The sequence below is a fragment of the Artemia sp. Qi Xiang Cuo genome, chromosome 9 (genome assembly GCF_049724085.1).
Source record: "Artemia sp. Qi Xiang Cuo chromosome 9, ASM4972408v1, whole genome shotgun sequence".
NCBI classification, from domain to species: domain Eukaryota; kingdom Metazoa; phylum Arthropoda; class Branchiopoda; order Anostraca; family Artemiidae; genus Artemia; species Artemia sp. Qi Xiang Cuo.
Genome location: NC_142802.1, coordinates 67382062 through 67404935, shown reverse-complemented (window position 1 = coordinate 67404935; position 22874 = coordinate 67382062). Strand labels below are relative to the sequence as shown.

The 22874-nt window shown below is 37.0% G+C and overlaps 1 protein-coding gene across 2 annotated transcripts in view; it reads right to left on the bottom strand.

The window, feature by feature from the left end:
- The window catches only part of ci (transcriptional activator cubitus interruptus), a 221058-nt gene that overhangs the window by 33496 nt on the left and 164688 nt on the right, over positions 1 to 22874 (bottom strand). For both annotated transcript variants that reach the window (XM_089094842.1, XM_089094843.1), the window contains exons 10-11: positions 13248 to 13481; positions 4973 to 5158 (exon numbers count right to left, since the gene is read on the bottom strand). In XM_089094842.1, coding sequence (XP_088950968.1) covers positions 4973 to 5158; positions 13248 to 13481 — 420 coding nt within the window. The remainder of the gene's footprint in view (positions 1 to 4972; positions 5159 to 13247; positions 13482 to 22874) is intronic.

The window sequence follows — 22874 nt, the reverse complement described above, 5'->3', positions numbered from 1 at the left end:
TTAAATAGATGTCGGGGTTTATGTTTTACCAACTACTTTTTTCTTTTTACATAAGAAAAATATATAGTGCCTAAAACCTAAATCCAGTAGCGTAGAGTCATGAAAATTTAGGGAGAAGCAAGATATATTTTAAAAACTAAGGGGGGAGGGGCAAATTTATCACTTATTTCAATTTTTTAAATGAACTCACAAAATAAATTATTTTACAATAAAAAAAAAATCCCAAAAAGGTATTTTTCCAAATCTAGGGTGGGAAATCTAGCAGCACGTCCCCCCCCCCCAATTGAAGCCACTACCTATCTTGAACTCCTAAAATCCCAAATCAAAACATCACGAACTAAATGTCAAACAAATCAGATATGTTAGCATCTTCTTACATTAATTAGGGATTCACTCCTGCTCTCAAGAGATAACTGAGAGGATAAGTGACAAAAGTCATATCAAGCTTAAATTATACAGGAATAAGATATAACAGATGATAAAGAAGAATCCATTCTATAGGGTGAGAAAAAGCATAGGAAAATTTCTGTAATCCTACATGTCCAGCAACTAATTCATCGTTATCTATGACACATTGTCAGCGAGTCCAATTACACATGCACTACAAGACTCAAGAGTCGATTGACTAGCTTAATAATTTATAATCTCAAAAAGATAATTAATACTGTACATAACTGCCCCTCCCAGTTCTCGCTTTGCCCCCCCCCCCCCGCTGAAATTTATTTTCTTCCAAAATCCTGCCAAAACTAAAATAAACCTGCATAATTCAAGCATCAACAGAAACAGATCAGTTTTTAGTACGTATTTACCTCTAATAGTACTGCAAGTTACCTTTATTTAGTACCATAAAGTACATTTATAGTTCTGTTGAAGTACTAAATAGTACCTTTATGGTACCAAACGGTTGATTTTTTAGTTTTTAATGTCATTTTAACTGGATTTGGGAACATTGGCCCCGACCTTGCCCCCCCCCCCGGATTTTGACGAAATTACGACCCTGATAATATACAATCATAATTTTACTTATATATAATTAGTTAATGTCGGTAGCTACCAGCCAATCACTATCTGAGGCATTTTTTACTTGCACTACGAAATGGTCTTAACAAACCAGCTGAATAAAATGTTCGGCGACAAAAAAATTCCGAATAGGAACTTAAGCCAGGAACTTTTTTTGAGAAACGATAGGATAATAGAAAAAAAATATTATTTCATAATTTGAAAAAGAAGTTCAAGAAAATTTTCAGATGGATTTCAGAAGGAGGGCCAGTTCAAGAGCCCCCTCCTCCTCCTATGCATACATTTGTGACGTAAGGTATGTATGTTTGGTAGACTTGTACAGTGTACAACGGTATCTCATGGATTTTAGATTTTTTTTTTTCTACAGTTCCCTCGTTCCCTACTGTCTTCACACAATTTGCTTCTTTTTTTTTAGAAAGTAACACAACAGACGAGCACCACCTCACCAGTCAGCTTTTCCACAGCCAAGCTAGTCTATGCATAGTATAATTAATTAATTCTTATATGGTTTTGTTCATATTATTGGAAACAGGTTACAAAACGTGACACGACAGACCAACCGCACCTCACCAGTCAGCTTTTTCCACACCGGAGCTGGCCTAGGAATAATTGTTTGATCTGTGGATATTTTCACCCATGTTGCTACATACTCGTTGTGGTAAGTGACGCAACAGACCAGCAGCACCTCACCAGTCAGCTTTTTCCACAGCTGGGCTAAGCATAGCATAATTAATTAATTCTTTGATGCTTTCTTTCATATTACTGGAAGCCGGTCACAAAAAGTGATACGACAGACCAACAGCACCTCACTAGTCAGCTTTTTCCGCACCTGAGCTGGCCTAGGAACAATGCCTTAACCTGTTGATACTGTCGCTCACATTGCTGAAAACCTGTTGCGGAAAGTAACACAACAGGCCAGCAGCACCTCACCCGTCAGCCTTTTTTTAGCAGCTGAGCTGATCTAGTCATCGCATAATTCACTAATTCTTAGATGCTTTCGTTCATATTACTGCAAGCTGGTTGCAAAAAATGACAACAGACCAGCAGCACCTCACCCGTCAGCCTTTTTCAGCAGCTGAGCTGATCTAGTCATCGCATAATTCACTAATTCTTAGATGCTTTCGTTCATATTACTGCAAGCTGGTTGCAAAAAATGACAACAGACCAGCAGCACATCAACAGTAAGCTTTTTCCGCAGCCAATTCCATTTAGGCATCGCATAATTAGTTTATTCTTAGATGATTTCGTCCACACTACTGCAAACTGATTACAGAGCGGCGCAACACAACAGTAGCGTCTCACCAGTCAGCTTTTTCTACACCCGAGCTGGCCTAGGAATAATTCCTTAATCGGTAGATACTTTCGTGCACACTTTCGAAACTTTCGAAAGTGACACGTTTTACAAATTTAGGACATAAAACGAAAAAAATTGACATATTTTGTAAATCTATGACATAAACAAAATGAAGGATTTTCTCCAAGTTAAGGGATTTACATGTTTATATGATTTCGCGCTTTCACACTAAGTAATTTTGCATGAAGCTTTCATATGTTTTTTTTTTCGTTTTTATTGCATTTGATGTTAACTTGCCGCTTTGAAAGAGGTTTACAAAGCATCTTTTGATCAATAATACAACAGTTAAAAAAAAATAACCCCTAGTTTTTAAGATTTCAAAGTAGACACATTTTAGATAAAAATGACACATTTTGGGATGCTTAGGGGACACATTCATGGACCAAAAAGTTGGCAACCCTGAACAAAAGACCAGCAGCACCTCACTATTCAGCTATTTCTGCAACAGGGCTGATATAGGCATTGCAAAATTCACTGCTTCTTAGATGTTTTTGTTCATATTACTAGAAACCGGTTTAAACAAATGACAACAGGCCAGCAGCACTTCACCAGTCAGCTATTTCATATTTTGAAAAACAAATCAAAAATGAAGGTATTTAGTAGTGTAATGTCATGTTTATTTTCGCGTTTCGTCACCCTTAAAGTTTGTTTGAGAACATCATGAGATAATATCCGTTTTCTGCGTAGGTAAACAAATTAAAAGTGTCTACGTGAAATTTAAGTACATGTTGGCAGACGGAAAACAAGAATGTATATAGTTTTATTGCCAGAAAACAAGCACTTTATTTTATTTTTTTACCTGTGAAGTGATTTTCAAGGCTTAATGAAAGCAATTAGGGCGCACGTATGTAAGATTTTTTTATTGGGGGGGGGGGGGCAGTAATAAAAAATATATTTCATTGATTACATCAACAAAAGGTTCCAAGAAATTCTGAAAACTTGAGAGGCTCGGGGGAGAAGGGCCCCAAGATCCTCCCCCTTTGTACGTCCTTGATTTCAGGTCTCTATTTTGGGAACCTTAAGCAGTGAAAGTTGTTTCCTGACACACTTTTGAAGTTTTCCTTGATGATTCGTTAGAAATTCAAGACAAAATTTTACCGTGGGGTTGCTAGTGACTCTAGCATAAAAATGTACTATGCTATCTTATTGTGAATATGTGTTTATGTGGACTGGAATTATTGGAGTGAATTATTAGCGAGTTAAAGTATATTAAAAACTTGGTCCAATAATTCAAATTTGTTTAAAAGGAGTCGCCCGTGGAGAAAAATCTTCACCCAAAAACCCACTAGCCTCATTATTTGCTGTTTATGAATAACCCCTTTTCTTTATCAGTGCATATAAATATATATATATGCTCTCTTTAAACGAGCAACTGTGTATGTATTTACTTCTTTTTTTTTAACGGCTTCCTTTTTTTCCTTTTTGAAAATTGGCACCCTTGGATTTCTTGGCCTGAGAAAATATCTAGACAGGTCACGAATTTGAGAAAATTCTTTTAGAACCGTAACTTCGGAAAAAAAGGTCATGTTGGTGACGTCATATTTATATACATTTCAAGAGCATAAATTACATTTTTTTTTTCATGAGTGGCCATATCTTTTTTAATATCTATGACGCATGTAAATTACACGAGATGAAAATTGACCCTGAACGGCTAAAGAAAAAGGCATGGAACAATAAACAGTATAATCACATTGAATTCCCAAAGAAACCTTGCATAGCGAAATCTGCTGCTAGAAGACAAAGCGAAATTACTATGGAATGAAGGGACGTACTAGTTTAGCGTGTGTGATTACAATTCTGCCGAGTGGCGGGGCCAGGGCTTCCGATAATATATATATAACGTCGCTTCTCGACTAGACAGGCCCTTGCGTTGAGTGCTTCACAGGGATGTACACAGAAGGACCTTACGAACAGTCCCCTAAATATATTCTAAATTTACTTGAATTTATGGGCGCTTATTTGTTTTTCTATTACTGCTTCCCCCACCCTCCCAAAAAATTACTACATAACGAGAATGTAGATTATATACTTTGGAGTCACCTAATTGGCTAGCTGTAATCCTTTCCAAAACGACGATCATCCCGTGAACGATTTGTTCTAAGTCGTGAAAGGGTGCCTTGTCTAAACTTTAATTATTTAATCGACGAGGTTTTTTTACATTCTGAAAAAAAAACCTTGAAGGTTTCGAGAAATTCCAAAAATGAACTCAATTATGGCAACGAATATTTTTTTTAAAAACGAAGGGAATTCAAGCTTTGGCCACAGGTAATATATACCTCAATAGCACTGGACTCCTCCGCTTCCCAAACCTTTCTGTAGTCAACAAACTCCTCAAACCTCCTAATCTATACATACCTCAATATTCATGGACTCCTCAGCTTCCCAAACCTCTACTGTAGTCAACAAACTCCACAAACCTCCCCATCTATACATACCTTAATATGATTTGACTCTTCAGCTTCCCATACCTTTTCTGTAGTCAACAAACTCCTAAAACCTCCTCATCCATTCATACCTCAATATCACTGGACTCCTCAGCTTCCCAAACCTCTTCTGTAGTCAACTAACTCTTCAAACCTCCTCATCTATACATACCTCAATATCACTAGACTCCTCAGCTTCCCAAACCTCTTCTGTAGTCCCTCCAATGGCAGTTGTAGTTGAAACAATATTGTCACTAATTGGCTCTTCGTGGCTACCTCCTCCGTCACGATGACCTCGGCCAGGCGTCATGCTGGCGTCTGTCGCGGGACTGCCATAATGTCCAGGTGAATTTGGGTCCTAGAATTTGGAACAGGTTGCATTTTGAGGTTTAGAAAGTCAACATTTATAATCCTTAGACTGTTTAGAAAACATTTCTTGTCTTTCTAGCTTTAATACCTATTGGTGGAATGACTTTTTTATAATAAATAAGGGAAGTTTGTACTGAGGGGGGAAGCGGTGAATGCCAAAATCAAAAGCTAAAGCAACTATTTTATTACCATAATAATACTATCAATATGCTGTTGACTAGCTGTACAAACTAAGAATAGTAAATCTTTTGCTGCAGATTGCGTATCCAATCCCTACTGAAACTCAAATATATATATTGATTATATATATATATATATATATATATATATATATATATATATATATATATATATATATATATATATATATATATATATATATATATATATATATATATATATATATATATATATATATATATATATATATATATCCAGCCACTTTTAAAAAAAATCCAGCCACTACAGAAATAATACATGTTAAGTATCCACATCCTAAGGAACTTATTGAAGGGGAAGGGGAACAAATTCAAAAAGAAAAGCGTAAATTAAAAGAAAAAATATATAAAACAATAGGGGGGAATCACCAAATCCCGAGATTTAGGTTGAAGGCCAAGCCTAAAGCCCAATTCCTTGCGTACGTGACTGAAATTGAGACATGATTTGACATTATGTAAGCTCCACTTTGAAAATTTGATAACTGGAAGAGTACCAGCATTTATAGGAGCAGGACGAACTTCTAATATCCCAATTATCTACGCATAATGTTAAGTCAAAGAAACGACGAATCATGCGCAATCTTTCACCACGACCAGTCCAAGGAGTTGCTCCTATTTGATACATATCTCAGAACGCCACTTGTTCCACGACGCTGGCACCCTTCGCGCGACATGTAGGCACACTTCCACCACGCCTACTCACGTGGCCTACTTTCGCCACACATGGCACGCGCTACATAGCTTGCAAGATCTTTGAAAGTGGGCAGCCCTTCGGAGTAATTTTTTATCGAACCTCCCATAATTTTGGTCACAAAAACAAAAGAACCAGAGAACTACTTCTATGTTCTCTATTGTTTAAGCATTAAATTGTATGCGGTCTCAGGATTAATATCTTTCTGTACAGATTACTCGTTATTCTCTTGCATGGGTAAGCGGCAAGGGTTTACCAGAAATGAGGCGTGTGATTCAAATCTACGCGTTTCTCTTTGGCGGTATGAATTATATAAAAAAATGACCATTCCAAAGTCGGCAGTTTTTCACAAAAGAATTTAAACTTTGGCAGGATACAACTTCTTGCGCTCTGAAATCGGAGTAATTCAGCTCAATAGTCGGAGTTTTTGTTCTTTAAATTGCTCAATCCTCGGTGATTGTCTAGACACTTGCTGAAGAATTACAAATACACTATCTTTAATTATTTCATACTTATTTGAAGTCAGCTTTCACAATGAATAAAGCCTTCTTATTAACATAATAGTAATTGCAAAGTAATTAAGTAATCAAATGGAACCGGAAAGATAGCTTGTTCCAAATGTTTTTCTTTGATGGCTTCGACATGACAATAAAGATATTGCGCAGTAGTTAAATCCTACTTGTAAGCAGGGTTGCCAAAGGACACTTACGGGGTTTTTGGCACTTATCATTTTTTTTTATCTCGGGTGACACTCGGACAACTTAGGGTCTAAAATGGTCACTTTCTAAAAAAAGGGGGAAAGACTGGATTTTTTCCAAATCAAACCCTTGTAAGTTTAGTCTTTGCTCATTTCTTGGAAAAACTGGGTTTGCCCTTTTATTCATATCTTATTATTAAGGAGTTTGTCCCATTTGGCTGCAGAGAACTTCGGGTTTATCTGAATGATTATCTAATCCGACATCAATCTTATTACTTCCAGCCGTAAATAATAAGGTTCACGTTCAGATAGACTTCTCGGGTGGCTTAAATCAGTGTATGATCTACATGGTATTTAGATTCAAAACAACTGGAAAATTGTAGAATCCTCCGGAAAATGTGTTCGACCCTCTCCATGCGAAAAATCGCATATTTTTACGCATCGTATTACTGCACTGTGGGGATGAAAACTTATTGCTCTACTAGTTTTCCAAAGGTGAACTAAAAGTGAACTATTATTTCTGGCGAACTAAAATGTTTGGTGATAGAAAAACTCCGAATTGGAACTTATCATGGGCATTTACCCATGATTTTAGTCGGGGGGGGGGAGATAATAAAAACAAATTTTATTTGATAATTTGAATAAGGAGTTCCCAGAAATTCAAGAAAATCTAGGATTTCGGAGGGAGGGCCGGGCTCTGAGCCCCTCCCCTCTGCGTACGTTCATGACCTAGGATATAAATGTTTGGCAGAACTAAAAGTGTCGACTTTTCGCTCATTTTGACACTCTGGTCTTGAAAAGTTCTGGCAACTCTGCGTTTAATAGCGCCAGTTACAGGAGGGGCAAGGCTTTGGTGGTTATTGACTATTCAAGTACTATAATAAACAAGGTACAGAAGGATCATCTGAACTAAAAAAAAAAACAATAAAGTATAACCATAGAAAAAAAAGTTATAACTTAAGAAAAAAGAAAATAGGCAAGTTCAAGAAACAATTTTATTGAGGAAAACATAGGCACAAAGCCCTCCCGCCTCACAGCTTCCTATGAAACGATGCCCCTGTAAAGTTATTACAATGAATTATTTTTATTAATGTAGAAATTGCCAAGTAATTAAGTAATCAAGCAGAACCGGAAAGATAATTTGTTGCAATTGTGTTTTTATTAGACGACATTGACTTGGCATCCAAGGGATTGTGTGTTAATTGTATGGAGGGGGGCAAGGCCTTAGTGGTTCTTGACTATTCAAGGATTGAAAGAAACAAGTTAAAAAAGATATGTTTCATCCAAAAAATTTGACGATTTCACGAAATTGAATTGTCCAAGTGAATTCGGACATTGTGTTCTGTCTTGTCAAAGGCACGTTCACGAGATTCTGTTTCGAGAGACAATAAGGCTAACAAAAAGTGAATTATACAGAAAAGACAAGAAAATGTAGTAGAATTGCCGAGTATTTGAGGAAGTTATGGGACAAATCTCCCATCGCACCTTTTTATGATACAATTCCCCTGTAAAGTTATTCCACGAGCGGTTATATTTGTGCAAAGAGGGATTGACAGTCAAGTCGGATTTAAGCCGAGTATCAAGGGCGTATCCATGGGGGGGGGAGGTTTGACACCCCCCCCCATGTTTGGCCGACTTGTAAAACGTAACAAAAATGAATAAAAACAAATTTCTGACTCTTTTTAAATATTTTTTATAAAGCCCCCCCCCCCTGAAAAAAATCCTAGATACGTTCATGTAGTGCAATCCATTTCTCTTTCGTAAAAAAAAAGTTATTGCCGAATTTCCCTTTTAACGCTTACAGAAGATAATGAATACATTATATGTCAAACACAGTTCATATAATTATCACAGTTTGTATATTATATAAACTGTGATGTCAAACCACCATCTGCTTCTTTGTTTTCTCATGAAGAGTTACTACATATTACTACCCACAGAGTAAGACAATCCATATCCTCTGTATTTAAAATATAAATTCATTTTCATGTATGTTTTTGAGCATTTCTATTATTAGCTGATTATAGTAAGTTGCTTACAAAACGAAACCTTCCCCAAATGCAACCTGGCTACCACAGTACTTTTCTAGGCAATTAATGAGTTGGTAACTCTTAGATGTTTAGCTTTAAAACTTCTAAAAGCAGTTTCGAAACCCTTAGAAAATAGTAATTAAAATTAATTCCATGAAAAAATTTGCTGGCATGGGAATCGATCCCAAGGCTCCTCGGTCGCTAGCCGAGGCTAGCAGCCATGGACCAAAAGGCACACCCATTCTTACATTGCTTTTTATTTTACGCTTCCGTATAAATCAAATAATTTGGAATAATATATTTTATACATTAAAGAAATGAATATATAGAAATGTGCAAACTGGCCCCAGGCGCTACACATTCGACAAGCATAAATGAGTCCAGAGTCTATATAAATACACCTAAAAACAAGCCCGTGACTTTAACTTAAAATAACAATTAAAAATAATTGCTTGAAAATATCTGCTGCCGTGGGAGTTGAGTAGGCGTCAGTAAACGGTTATGCTTGCCGAAAGTACACCATTCTTCTCCAGTTTTTATGCTTCTAAATATTTATTTCTTTATTGTATAAAATATACCCTGCGCTTAGTTATTATTTCAAATTGCTTGATCTAAAAAAGAATCTGAAATTCAGAGCGATTCATACCGTTGTCAAACACATAAAAGAGGAAAATCCTCGGTAACTCAAATCGATGGGTTATTTAGGTGGATCGAGTCCAGAAAAAGGACAGGAAATGAAAAACGCATCATAGCTCAGGTAAGTAAGTACACAAGCGCTGGGTTTCAGAGTCTTGGGTCTCTGGAATTGCAATAATTTACCATTTTATTACTGTTTTAACGGGCTCAGTTAGAAAAGTCTTTCATCATCAATTACGGAAAAATATTGCCGAAGTTTGAAGTGCCGCTTTGAGCGAACTATTAACATGAACCATCTCTTCTTCAGCTTATTGTGGCACCAACATTCGGTTCTATAGAAAGCCTTTTACCAACTATGAGTATTTTTTAATATTTCCAACAATCATAGACACCACGTGGCGCGCGTCATACCTTGTGTGGTGTATGTTCACCCTGACTGGCAGAAAAAGTTGCGCTCCTCTCTGAGATACATACCAAGTGGTGGAGTGGATAAGCCCTTGGCTAAAGTTAAAAGCATTCCCTGAAATTGTTGTTTTTTTTTAGTTCCAAGGTTAACAATGTTCTATTTTAATTCGCACCCTAATAGCCACTAAACGAGATAAACACCTTGATTCTTTTCACGGTACAACCAAGTTGCAAATGAAATGGCCAAAGTAAGAGTTTATTTCATGTACCCTTAAATGTGGTTGAACGTATTTACTATCACAAATGATTTATTTTATATCTAACAATGAACATAGGTATTATCATACGTCTGAAAAGCTAATCATACAAGGTAAGTGCCTATACAGGACAGCCATGTACGCGAAAATCTATTTCAGGGGCAATAAATCCCAAATTCATGTCTTTGGTCAATCTTCAAATCACTAAACGACAAGGTCGTAAATCAACACCACAATATCAACTAAACAAACAACAGACAAGTTTGTTTAGTTGTCATATGAAATAAACAAAAAACAACAAACAGACTTGAAAGGAAATAGAATTAGTTAGAACACTAAAATTAGGAAAAAAATCCGAAGAGCAAAATAGGTCAAAGGGGGTGAGGCAACGGAGTTAAAACAGGGTATAAAAATTACAAAATGAACTATAAAATTTAAAATAAATAAGAGGTTGAACTAATTATTGAGGTTACTAATTGCATAGATCAAATAATTATTGACAAGTTTAGGAGCAAAGGAGAGCAGACGTTTATCTGCTAAAAGCTTTTATTTCTTCACCTTAAATAAAATGTAACTTCGAAACAATCCCCACAGCACTTGGTACACTTTGGCCGCACTTAGCACGTGCCACTTGGTGTACGTGATTTCAAAAAGTTGGCACCCCTCGGAATTTTGTTCTATTTTGTAAAAATGTGTGTGTTGTAACATGATGTGTTCTAAAGCACCGCAGAGAGTCTACAGTAACAGAAAAAAAGTTTCGGAAAGGCCCGGAGAGTAAAATTTATTTTTAAATAGCTGCTGGGTTGCTGTACAATTCTGGACTTTTATTCTGTAGACGTCTTTAGCGTGCATTCTCTGTGTTTCACCAAAAGCAAATAGCGAATATATATTTTGAAAGATACAGGAAATCACTCAAATCACACCTCAAATTTAAAACGAACAGAAATTGCCACAAATAAGCATGACGATCTCCCTCTCCTCCTTAAAATCACCCCCCCCCCCCCATTTTCAGTGTGTTTACTTGCTCCTCTGCAAAAACGTTAATATTTTGTAACATATAGCGGCTTTTAAGTTACTGTAACCATTTTCAGTTTGACTTTGGTCTTGTGTTGCACCCCCCCCCTCCTTCCGTCATTTTTCAGATTTGTATGCTTCTCTGTGAAATTTATCTATTGTAACATGAACTGTTTTGAATTACTGTATTGTTTTCATAAAGAAAATCTACCATAAATAAATATGCTGTTGTTGTCCCTTCAGTGTCCCCCCCCCGCCCGTCATTTTTCAGTTTTTTGCTGCTAATTCTGTAAAGTTTTTATCCTGTAGCCTGCTGCGTTTTGAAATTCTGCAGGTAATTTATTATTAAAGAAAAGCCCCACAAATAAATGTAGTGTTGTCACCCCACTTTAATATCATCTCCGATCATTTTTCCGTTTTTTTTCGTTTTTTTTTCTTCTCAAAAAAGTATACATTGTAATGTAATGCTTTCTGAATCACTGCAGATAATTTTTAGCGAAAAAAAATTACATCAAAAAGACTTAATTGCGTAAAAATTATTTCAAAAATAGAATTAACTGAATTACTGCAAAATATCAAATATTATAATCGCGTAGGCTTTTTCCAGTGTAAACTCTCTAGGATTTCTTCTCTTTTCGTCTTGAGACTGTACAGACTCGTGCAAAAATAAACAAATGCAATGAATGAACTCTTTGTAATAGCTCAATATTGCTCAGGATATCTTCGATTAGCAAAAAAAACATTTCCGGCATGAATCAGAACTTGGCACTTAGGGATCTCATCTGAAACCCTGTCGTCAATATCTCTCTAAAATTGAGTTGGCAAAAAGAATTCAAATGACATACACGACTAAAACACCATTTACAAGTCAAAAAGTACCGCCAGCTGGCATACTATTAGCTTGCTCAATTTTTGGTGATTTTCCCTGCATTCGAAAACAATTTCTTATTTGTTTCAACCATAAGAAGTAATCAACTTTTTTTTAGGATTTTTGACATTCGTATAATATATTATGGTTTATGATATGCTATTTTGCCAATTCTAGTTTTTATCAATCCCTTTGTTTTATAGCATGAATGGACGTATATTGCTTCCGGGATTATAATAAATAAAGTTGAAAACAAATTAAAATTGACCTGTTTACGTCAGAATATGCAATTAAAATGATCGATCCATGTGTTACCCACATGTTCGGTTAAGATTGCTACCATTTTTTCACTAAGGAAAAACTTGAGTTTTTATAATCATATATTTATTGTTTGTTCTTGTTAAAGACGCAAAGTGACGAAAGGGGTTTTTACAGACATTGACTGGAACTAAGGAAATATTGATAGAAGGAAGCATGAATACCAAGGGCGGATCCAGAATTTTTAGGGGAGGGGCAAAATAGGTTGATCCGATAAACTTGCGTTAGGAGCAAGTTTAATTAACGCAAACTTGTGTTAATTAAGTAAATTACACGACTTTAGACTACGTTAGGCAGGACTCCCCTTGCCCCCCTGGATCCACCTCTGATCAATACCAACCTACTATACATCTGTAAGTCTATTTCTACGCCCTCTCCTTATTTATGGTACCCAGTAAATATGAAATGTAACCCAAAGGCATGGACACAAAACCAAAAGACACAAGGGTACAAGGTTAATTCATAGAAGTTAAAAAAATCGTATATACCATGTAGCTTGTCCCACGTAGGCTATAGCAGAAGTAAGCCACTCTTGACGCAAGGAAATTCTATTTTTCAGTTTAATTCTACTAAAGTTGTGCATTCCCCCCCCCCTAAAGTTACGCGCTAAGCCATGTACGAACACAATGTACACATGGGCTTTAGATTCTGCCCAATCCCTAGTGGTGGATCCAGGGGCATGTGCCCTCCCCTTAGAAGGTCGAAAGTCTTACTAATTACAGGAGCAAACGAACAAAAATTACCATTGGGAGAGCCCCTGTTTCGTTGGCCCTCTAACGAAACTAAATTCTGCGCCCACTTCTATTAATCGTCCCCCAAATATCAAGATTTATCTGCTTAATCGCGCATTTTTACATATTTCACTCATTTTTGTATTGCTTTTAACCCCCCCCCCCCGAAATGGAGGCTCCTATTATTTGAAATATTAGGATAAGGCTCCTTACCTCAGACTTGATGCTAGGACTTGGGGTAGATTTTAACGCACCATCTTCACTTCTTGGCGAGCCGCCTGAACCTCCGAAACTTCCAGGACTAGGACCAGGTCCATTATTATCACAGCCTTTGTGCTTTTTGTTGGCATAAAAATCAGCCCCATGGACGGTCTTCACATGTTTGCGAAGAGAGCTAGGGTCTGTATACCTCTTTGTGCATCCGGGTGCTTTGCAAACATACGGTTTCTAGAAATAAATAAAAAACACTTTAGAAACAACCATTATTATTTTCATACTTTTTTAATGATGATGGATTCTTGACTAGTATAGCCGACCCTTCACTATATTTTTTTTAACTGTTTCTTTATTTTGTAATATTTATTATTTTTATTACTTTTAATTATAAATTGTTCAAGGAAAGGATTTTTAACGAAACTGAGTTTTGTTATAGGTCATAGACGGCCAGAATTCCGCTCGTTAGCTGCATGCAGCTCTTTGAAATAATGAACACTGCTCTCGAAAAGAAACGAGAAAAATATGGAAATTGATGGAGATGGAACTTATTTTCATTAAAATGAAAATAAAGGAAATTTGATAATTTTTATGCTATTTATATCCAACTGTACCATCTTAATGCCTTGAAACAAAAATAAAAGTTAAACGTAAGAAAATTCTCAAAAAAGAAGAAAAAGACTGAAGAATTCAAGGATGGTGAATGGATTATTTACAATCCCTCTACCTAAGGTTACAAAGAAAATTTGAAGTTAATACTGATCTTATTCAAACGTTTTTCAGTTTTATTAACCAACGCAACGTAACGCTAGATAACTGCAAAATGTTCGATCCCTTTCCTCGTCTAAAGAATCGACTCCATAATATAGATGAGAAAAACTGAGTGAATTCGACAGTAGACATACAGGTAAATTTTTCGCAGTTCATATTATTGATATAACTTACTTAGAGGGGGGATAAAGTTTAAACTTATCTCTCATTTACATCAGAAATAAAATTTACCAACACCCCCCCCCCCGAATATACAAATATATACCCTGAATTGGTATATATAGGGGTGGAGGTAAAATTCATTTCCAAAAAAATTATTATTATATTTGGAAAGAGCATAAAAAAGGGCATCGAGTGGTATGTTTACTTTATTCTTAAGTCAATAATATGAACTGCGAAAAATTTACCGACGTACAAATGACAGTTCAAACAGGGATAAGTACTTTTATTAGACAGTAAAAAGAATGACAAAATCTCTAGATATTTCGATTCCTTATGAGATCGAAATATCCAGAGTCATTGTTTTCACTGTCTAATAAAAGGATCTATCTCTATTAGAACTGTTATTTGTATGTCATGGAAAGGCAGTGTAATCTTCAGAAATACTTTCGATAGTGAATTAGAAGAAATATTAAAATACTTTCATTTGTGACTTGATGATTTTAATAGTTTAAAAATATATATAAATTTTCTTGTAAATCCATTCGAGATCGATCTTAAAAACGATAGATTGTTGATTCCTCTTATTTTGAATGAACAGAAGAAATATATTTATTTGAACTTTAAGAGGATCAGAGTCTAAAAATGCATCACAAATCAACACAATCTGCAAATGAGTTTTAAAAACCAGTGCCACAACCAAAGTAGCCAGATTTAAAGAAAGCTACTTGCAGATTGATATACACATTCGGCAAAGATTTGCTGCGACTCGCTTTTTTCAACAATGAAGTTTATGAAATCGAACCATCATTTACAACTCACAAATGTGCATTTAACGGAGTTAATTCTTGCAGCGCTAACGAATAACGATTCCAATTTCAAAAAATTCAAAGCCAAGTTACAAGCACACATGCCATCTATCAGCAAACAATAGCTGTCATGTAACAAACTTTAATATATGTACATATTTGCTTGAAGACGTACTGAATCCCAGTACGAAAATTCAAATTCCATAACAACTGGTGATGTTGATATTTTATTTACATGTTGGCTCTCGTAACGAGAACTAGGCTCTTGAATTGCAGTCCTCCATTATCAATTTATTTATTCTTTATATTTATTTATTTTTTATAAATCCTAATTCATTTCAATTTATTTACTCATAAATAATACAGCAGTAGGCTCACAGATGTTTGCAACTCGTTGTTATGCTTGCATATTTGTTTACATGATTTTTCCTTTTTTTTTTTTTTTTTTACTGCGAATCCCACCTCCAAAAACCGCGTGAAGGAAGTCTTTGTATGAAGTAAGCGAGGGGTTGCTCCGCCACCTGGTGCACATCTCGGAGTGCCGTGTGTACCACACAGTTCCGCCACGCGCGACAGAGTCCCCGCAACACTTGACACAGTTTCCCCATTCTTGGCAGGCACCAAGTGGTGTACGTGATTTCTACAAGTTGATTACCCCTCGGAAGTAAGCAAATTAATCTGTAGACTATATTTTAAAGCAAGAGACAGAAAAACTTACTGGTTACAATTTTAACTCATGTGTTTACTCCGTGCTCATTTGTCGCTTTGCTCTTTATTTTCATTTCTACGGGCTGGCTACCAGTCCCTCTTAAAAAACCCTAGCAACTGAAAAGTCGACCGTTGTTGGAGCCGAGTTGGGCTGAACATCCTTTAAATCGTCTCTAATACAAGCGGGCAAGTGCATTTAGCAGTCAATATTTAACAACCTTATTTGATTGAGATATGTGAATAATAGATTAATTGATATCAATGGTGTATTCAGGATTTTTGTTCTTGGGGCTATTTTTTCTGGGGGGGGGGTAAAAAATTTACAAACACATCAACAATTGGTTGATGTGTATTCTTTGTTACATGTTTACGAATCACACACAATTGGGGGGGGGGGGGTCAAACCCGGTACCCCCTCCCCCTGGATACGGCCCTGATTGATAAAATTTAAATTCCTCAGCCTACATCTCATCCTCGCTTTTCAATTGGAGCCAGATTAAAATAAAGTTGATACTCTAAAATGTTAGTTAGAATAGAGCAATATGTTTTTTTGTTTTTTTTTTTTAAACAAAGAATCAAATTTTCACAGAGACATCCTAGACTAAACATCGAGCTAAATAAATTTGATGCCCTGAGGATAATCATTGCCATCTACGAGATCAAAAGAAAATAGAGTAATTAATTTCTAACCTCAATTTATTACATTCAGCTCAGCATGAGTTACAAACTCGATTGCGGTTTGGTAGTTACTATCATTAAGTCATCTGAAACCGCATACTAATTACTTATAATGCGGTCAAAAATTATTTGATAACTTATTTGCAAAGAAGAACCGATGACTTGACATTCCTGCATTTTTCTATATTCAAATTTGCCCATAAAACATACTGTGATAACGGTTAAGCAAATAGGCCATTTTACCATTAGTTGGACTGTCTGTAGGGTTTTTCCTTCAAACGAGAAATCGCGTAGTGTCCAATCTAAATCCTTTCTTAATTTATATAATTATTGACTTTCCAATTTCAGGATATTCAGTACAATCATTTTAGGGAGAAAATTAGTTTGTTAGAAAAAAAAAACAAGGAGCCAAAATGTATAAAAATTAGGGAGTCTGTGCGGCCGGGGGCGTAGCTCCAACGTTTTTATTGGGGGCAAGAGGGGTCTACATCCAGAGAGTCAAGGGGAACGGGCTATGTAATGATTTTTCTCCAAATTATCGGGGGTGGCCCTTCCCCCCTTAAACGATACCAGTGGGCGCGGCCAAGATACGCAATAAATTCTTCCATAAAAAAAACAAGAGGCAAAAAAACAATCTAAAAAAAAATTGAAATAAACAAGCTTGCACAGTTATACAATTATTAAAATCCTATCAAGCGTAGCAAATAAACAAACTATATATTCAAAACAGGATATGGAAAAAAACATAAATTTACCTAAAACCATCCAAAAAGAGGTGAGTGGAGAATTTGATTTGGAGAGCAACTAACGACCACTTATGACATAAAATGATTTCTTAGTATTATTTTTGATATTAAGAGGGTCAACAATATTTTGAACACAAATTTACCATTAAAAAATTTACACTATATTGGGCAGCTTGCATGTGTCCTGTTTTAAATTTTGTCTCTAATAATGATTAATTCCCATATCTTCAGACCACCCCTAGATTCCGATGCTTAGTAGGTTCACATATCTGGCAGGTTTTGGGTAAGTGTAACTTCTCACAAGATTTATCAAGTTGTTATTACTCCAGGTTTAAAGAACAAAACTATTGTTTCTGTATAATTCTTCAATTTTTGGGGGTTTTCAGTTTTTTTTTCATTTTTGTTTAGCAAAGACACAAATCCAAATAAAATCCCGTTTGGCCTATGTAACTTTGGCTAAATGTCATTCTTTTTTCAGTTGATGTTATTTTTTAAACAAAGTCACCCCCCCCCCCAATTGACACCACTATTAGTCTATTTGAAACATAAATGGCGAAGGAGGTTGGTGTATATTGAGCAAACGCATATTAGTATATGGCAAGTCCGTCCACTTTTTTTAGCTTTTAAACCTTGGTATTTCACCTTGATTTGCACAATACCTCATTTCCAGCGATTGGAGCTGAATCTAATTACAGTATTTTAAACAGTTGATTAGCCGCTTTCCATAAATTTTTTAGAGCAAAACTCTCTCTAAGTAAAAACCTAAAGCTTTCTGTATTATGTTGAAACAATAGTTTTTTGTTTTTTTTTGACAAGTCTGAAGCGAAAATCAGTGCTAAAAACCCCAGCTGTATTAGGATGGCTCAATATTAGAGTGGGCCAAGTCCCTTTCTTTTTTCCCCAAAATCCTGATATCTCCGAGACAGGCACGTAAGCAAGCTTAAAGTCCGGTAGACTGAGATTTTTTATACTTCTATAATAGATATATAGTATGCTATTAGTACTTATGTTCTTATCTCAATAATGTGTTCCTAGTTATAGAGTTTGTTTTAGGACAAGCATAAAAAAGCAACATAGCATTCATAGCCTTGCCAATTGGCGAGTGCCAAGAGTTTCACCTACACTTCAAAAATGTCTTATTTGGTATTTTCAAAGAAAAAAATTACCCCGCCCCCTGTATTTGAAAAATGAATTTTGCCCCTTCCCCCCAAAAAAGAACAACTTTTGTGAGTTGGTGCCACTGAGCGTATACTCTTTTATAAGTAGCCGAGAAAAGTGTTTGTCCCCATCTCCAAAAATCTGAACTTTTCCTCCCTTCCCCCAAAAAATTCCCCAAAAGTTTCAACTCGATTCCACGGCCGTCAGACAAAACCGGGTGCACTCACTTGGGATGATCGGAAACAACTGGACAATGATTGTGAAGTACCATAAAGAAATACTGGCTTCAGTTACCCACTGTATAACCTGGCGTACTGACACTTACCAATTATTAAATAAAAAAAAACAAGTTTTTTAAACTGAAAGTAAGGAGCGACATTAAAACTTAAAACGAAATGAAATTATTCCGTATATGAAAGGGGCGGTGCTCTACTCAACGCCTCGCTCTTTACGCTAAAGTTTTTTATTGTTTCAAAAAATAAAGTTGTGAGACAGAGTCGAACTTTAGCGTTAAGAGCAAGGCGTTGAGGAGGGGACAGCCCCTTTCATATACGGAATAATTTCTGTTCGTTTTAAGTTTTAATGTCGCTCCTTACTTTCAGTTAAAAAAAACTTGATTTTTTATTTAATTTCTGATCGTTTTTAGTTAATACAGCTTTTATTTTGGCTCACCGTCATTGAATAAGTAAATAAAATTCATTAAAATTTTACTTTTCTTTTGCTAAATGGCTGTCTCTAAATTTGGTTCTGACGTGATTTACAAATTAACTGACGTAACAAAGTTCAATATTCGTATATTTTTCTTCTGGCAAAAAATACAAAGTTGCAGATTTTTGCAGATATGAGCTTGAAACCTAAGTAATAGGGTTTTCTGATACGCTGAATCTGACGGTGTGATTTTCATTAAAATTCTGTCACTTGTAGGCGGTGGTCAGCAACCTGCTCGCGGTACCCCTGCTTATACTAATCTAAGCTGACCATTTTGTTCCAATTCGTTGGTTGGTCGGTGGGCTAGTAACCCGCCACCGTAAAAATTAATTACTCAAGAAATAGCAACAGATAGCCTCGGATTGACTTCTTCTTCTTCTGTGATGACGACTAATGCACGCCCCCGGACTGGATTCTTGAAAACGGCCGATTGTTTTGTATTGGATACTGGAATCTTAGAACAGTTAATCAAGAAACACAGCCAGGAAAACTCAACAGTGTTATGATAACCCTTGATAAATTCCGTATTGACATAGCTGGACTTTCTGAGACCAGGCTTACTGGTTTTGGGACTTTGAAATCTGAGAATTACCACATCTTGTATTCCGGACTTGAGACTAGAAAAGAAGCAGGTGTCGCAATGGCACTAAGTAATCGGGCCAAAAAATGCCTAGTGGATTGGGACCCAATTGGTGAGCGGATTCTTCGTGCCCGTTTCGCCACTTCACAGGCCAAATTGACAGTTATTGTAGTGTACACCCCAACGAATGATGCCTGTGATCGAACCAAAGATGAATTTTATCGTGCGTTATCGAATGTTGTTGCAAAAACGCATCGTCATGATATTGTGACTGTGTGTGGCGACTTTAATGCTAAAATTGGAGGTGATGCTTCTTATGCCCCAACTATCCTCGGTAAACATGGACTGGGGGAAATTAATGACAATGGTGTGCGACTAATTGATTTTTGCGCTACTCATGAACTTATCGTCGGTGCCACATGGTTTCCACATAAACAGATTCACATGTATACTTGGAACTCGCCTGATGGTGTAACACGAAATTAAATAGACCATATCCTAATTGAGAGGCGCAGGCGACGATGTTTAGAGGATGTTAGAACCTTCCGAGGTGCCGACTGTTATTCCGATCACCAACTTGCTGTTGCCAAGTTCAAGCTGAAACTAAAAACTGTGACAAAGCCCCAGCGGCCAGTGAAAACCTTCAATTTGAGGAAATTGCAGGACCCGAACGTATTGCAAAAGTATATTACAGCTTTGTCAAACAAGTTTTCCCTTCTAAGGGACGAAGTGTCGCTGGATAGTCAGTGGGAAAAAATTGCAGAAACCGTGAAAGAGGTTGCACAAGAAGTTGTGGGTTACAACAGGAAGAAGAAAGAGCAGTGGATATCTGAAAGTAGTTGGGATATTATTGATCAAAGGTCACAACTCAAAATCCTCGTAGATAAGTATGACCATAGCACGACTGGTTCTAGAGAATATGTAGATAACCTGAAAGCGCAGTACAAGCGTCTCCATAAGCAAGTCAAAGCAGCAACCAGGGATGATAAGAGGATTTACCTCGAAACTATGGCCGAACAGGCTGAGGCAGCCGCTAGACGGGGAGATAGCCGTTCTGTATATGCCATAACGAAGCAGTTGGCGGGTATTTCAAAGGCGTCGTCAACCCAAGTTGAAAGCAAAGATGGCATTTTATTAACCCAGACTGATGACATAGTCCGACGCTGGAAAGAGCATTTTAGCGAGGTACTAAATCAGATGCATCCCACAACTACTTTAAATATCCCTGAAGAACCACTGTTCGATCTTGGAATATGTCCTGGACCTCTCATACTTATTGAAGTCAAGGAGGCCCTAAAGACTTTGAAAAACGGAAAGGCTGCAGGCAATGATGGCATATCACCAGAATTACTGAAGTACGGTAGAAACGCCCTAGCCGAACCCATATTTGAACTTCTTTCCCGTGTTTGGGATGAAGAAAAAGTCCCTAGTGAATGGTCGAAGGCAGTAATTGTAAAATTCTTCAAAAAGGGACAAAAGACTAAGTGTGATAATTGGAGAGGTATTGCTTTACAGTCTGTTGGCAGCAAAGTTCTGTGCCAAATAATTCTTAACAGGATTCAAAGTAAAGTGGAGAAAGTTCTGAGAGATGAGCAGCACGGATTCCGCCAGAATAGATCGTGTTGCGACCTGATATTTAGCCTGAGAGTCCTGCTGGATGAATCCAATGAATGGCAAGTTCAGCTACTTATAGTATTTATAGATTTTCTCAAAGCTTTCGACTCGATACATCGCGGACCCATATGGAAGATTTTAGTGCATTATGGAATTCCGACCAAAATTTTAAATATAATTGAAGCGCTATATCATGATATCATATGCGCAGTACAGACAAAGGGTGGCCTAACGGAGTGGTTTTCTGTTCAGTCAGGTGTAAGGCAGGGCTGCATTCTATCACCATTACTGTTTGCCAGAGTGATTGATTTTGTTCTCCGTGGATGCAGTTTTATTGGCGGTCTACAATTAAATCCACTGAGAGAACTCAATGATGGTGATTTTGCTGACGATGTTGCGCTTATTACCCACGACCCTGAAGATATGCAACGCAACATTAATGAACTCGGTCGTATGGCAAATGCTGTCGGACTCTCCATAAATGCTAACAAGACCAAATCAATGTCGAATGCAGTCATACCTGACTTAGCCGAAGGACTTTTGGTTAACAACGAGGACATTGAGGAAGTGAGAGAGTTCAAGTATCTCGGCAGCATTCTTACGCAAGATGCCAATTCCGAAAGAGAAATACTGTGCCGAATAACATTGGCTGGGTCTGCTTTCAGCTACCTTAGAAATGTTTGGAGAAATAATAAATATTCCCAGAAGTTAAAGCTTAGAATTTATAATAGCAATGTGGTCTCTGTCCTTATGTACGGCTGCGAAACTTGGAGCATCACTGCTCAACTAGACCGACGACTCCAGGCATTCGACAATAATTGCCTAAGGTCTATCCTAAATATACATTGGACAGAAAGAATACGAAATGATGAAATATATCGTATGACAAATCATACCCCCATCCTTGATCTTATTAGAAAGCGGTGATGGATGTATTGGGGGCATATGGTGCGAATGGGGGAAGGAAGGCTGCCGCACGACGTATGGTGTTGGACACCCCCCGGTCTCCGCAAATCAGGGAGACCGAAACTGATCCTTGGCAGGTCGCTAATGAAGGAGGCGAAGCTGGCGAGGTCCTCGTTAGAGGAGCTATGGTTGAAGGCTCAGGACAGGTCGTCGTGGCGAACCACTGTTGCTGCCTTATGCGCCCCCAGGCGTAGGAGGACCTAAGTCTAAGTCTAAGACTTGTAGGGGATGTTTCCACCCTCTTTGAAAAATCAGGTAAATTTTCTCAGGCTCGTAGCCTTTGATGAGTAATACTAAACTTAATAAAATTTATATATTGAAAATCAGCATTATAAGCCCATTCTTTTGATACATTTATTGACATCAAATTTCCGTTTTTAAAAGTTTCGATTACTATTGAGCCGTATCGCTTGTTTTTTTTTATTACGTATATGTTATTACGTATATGAGGGGGTTCTCCCCTTAGTCAATTATTTGAAAAAAACTACGTTTTCTAAAGAGTTAAAGAGGCTGAGTTACAAGGTCGAACCTTAAAACGTACAGGGATTAGGAGGCACAGTTGGGGGCTGCCGCCCCCCAACCCCCCACTTTCGCGGCCTTTAAATAAAAAAAAAAAGTTTTTTAAACTGAAAGTAAGGAGCGACATTAAAACTTAAAACGAACAGAAATCATTCCGTATACGAAAGGGGCTATACCCTCCTCAACGTCTCGCTCTTTACGCTAAAGTTTG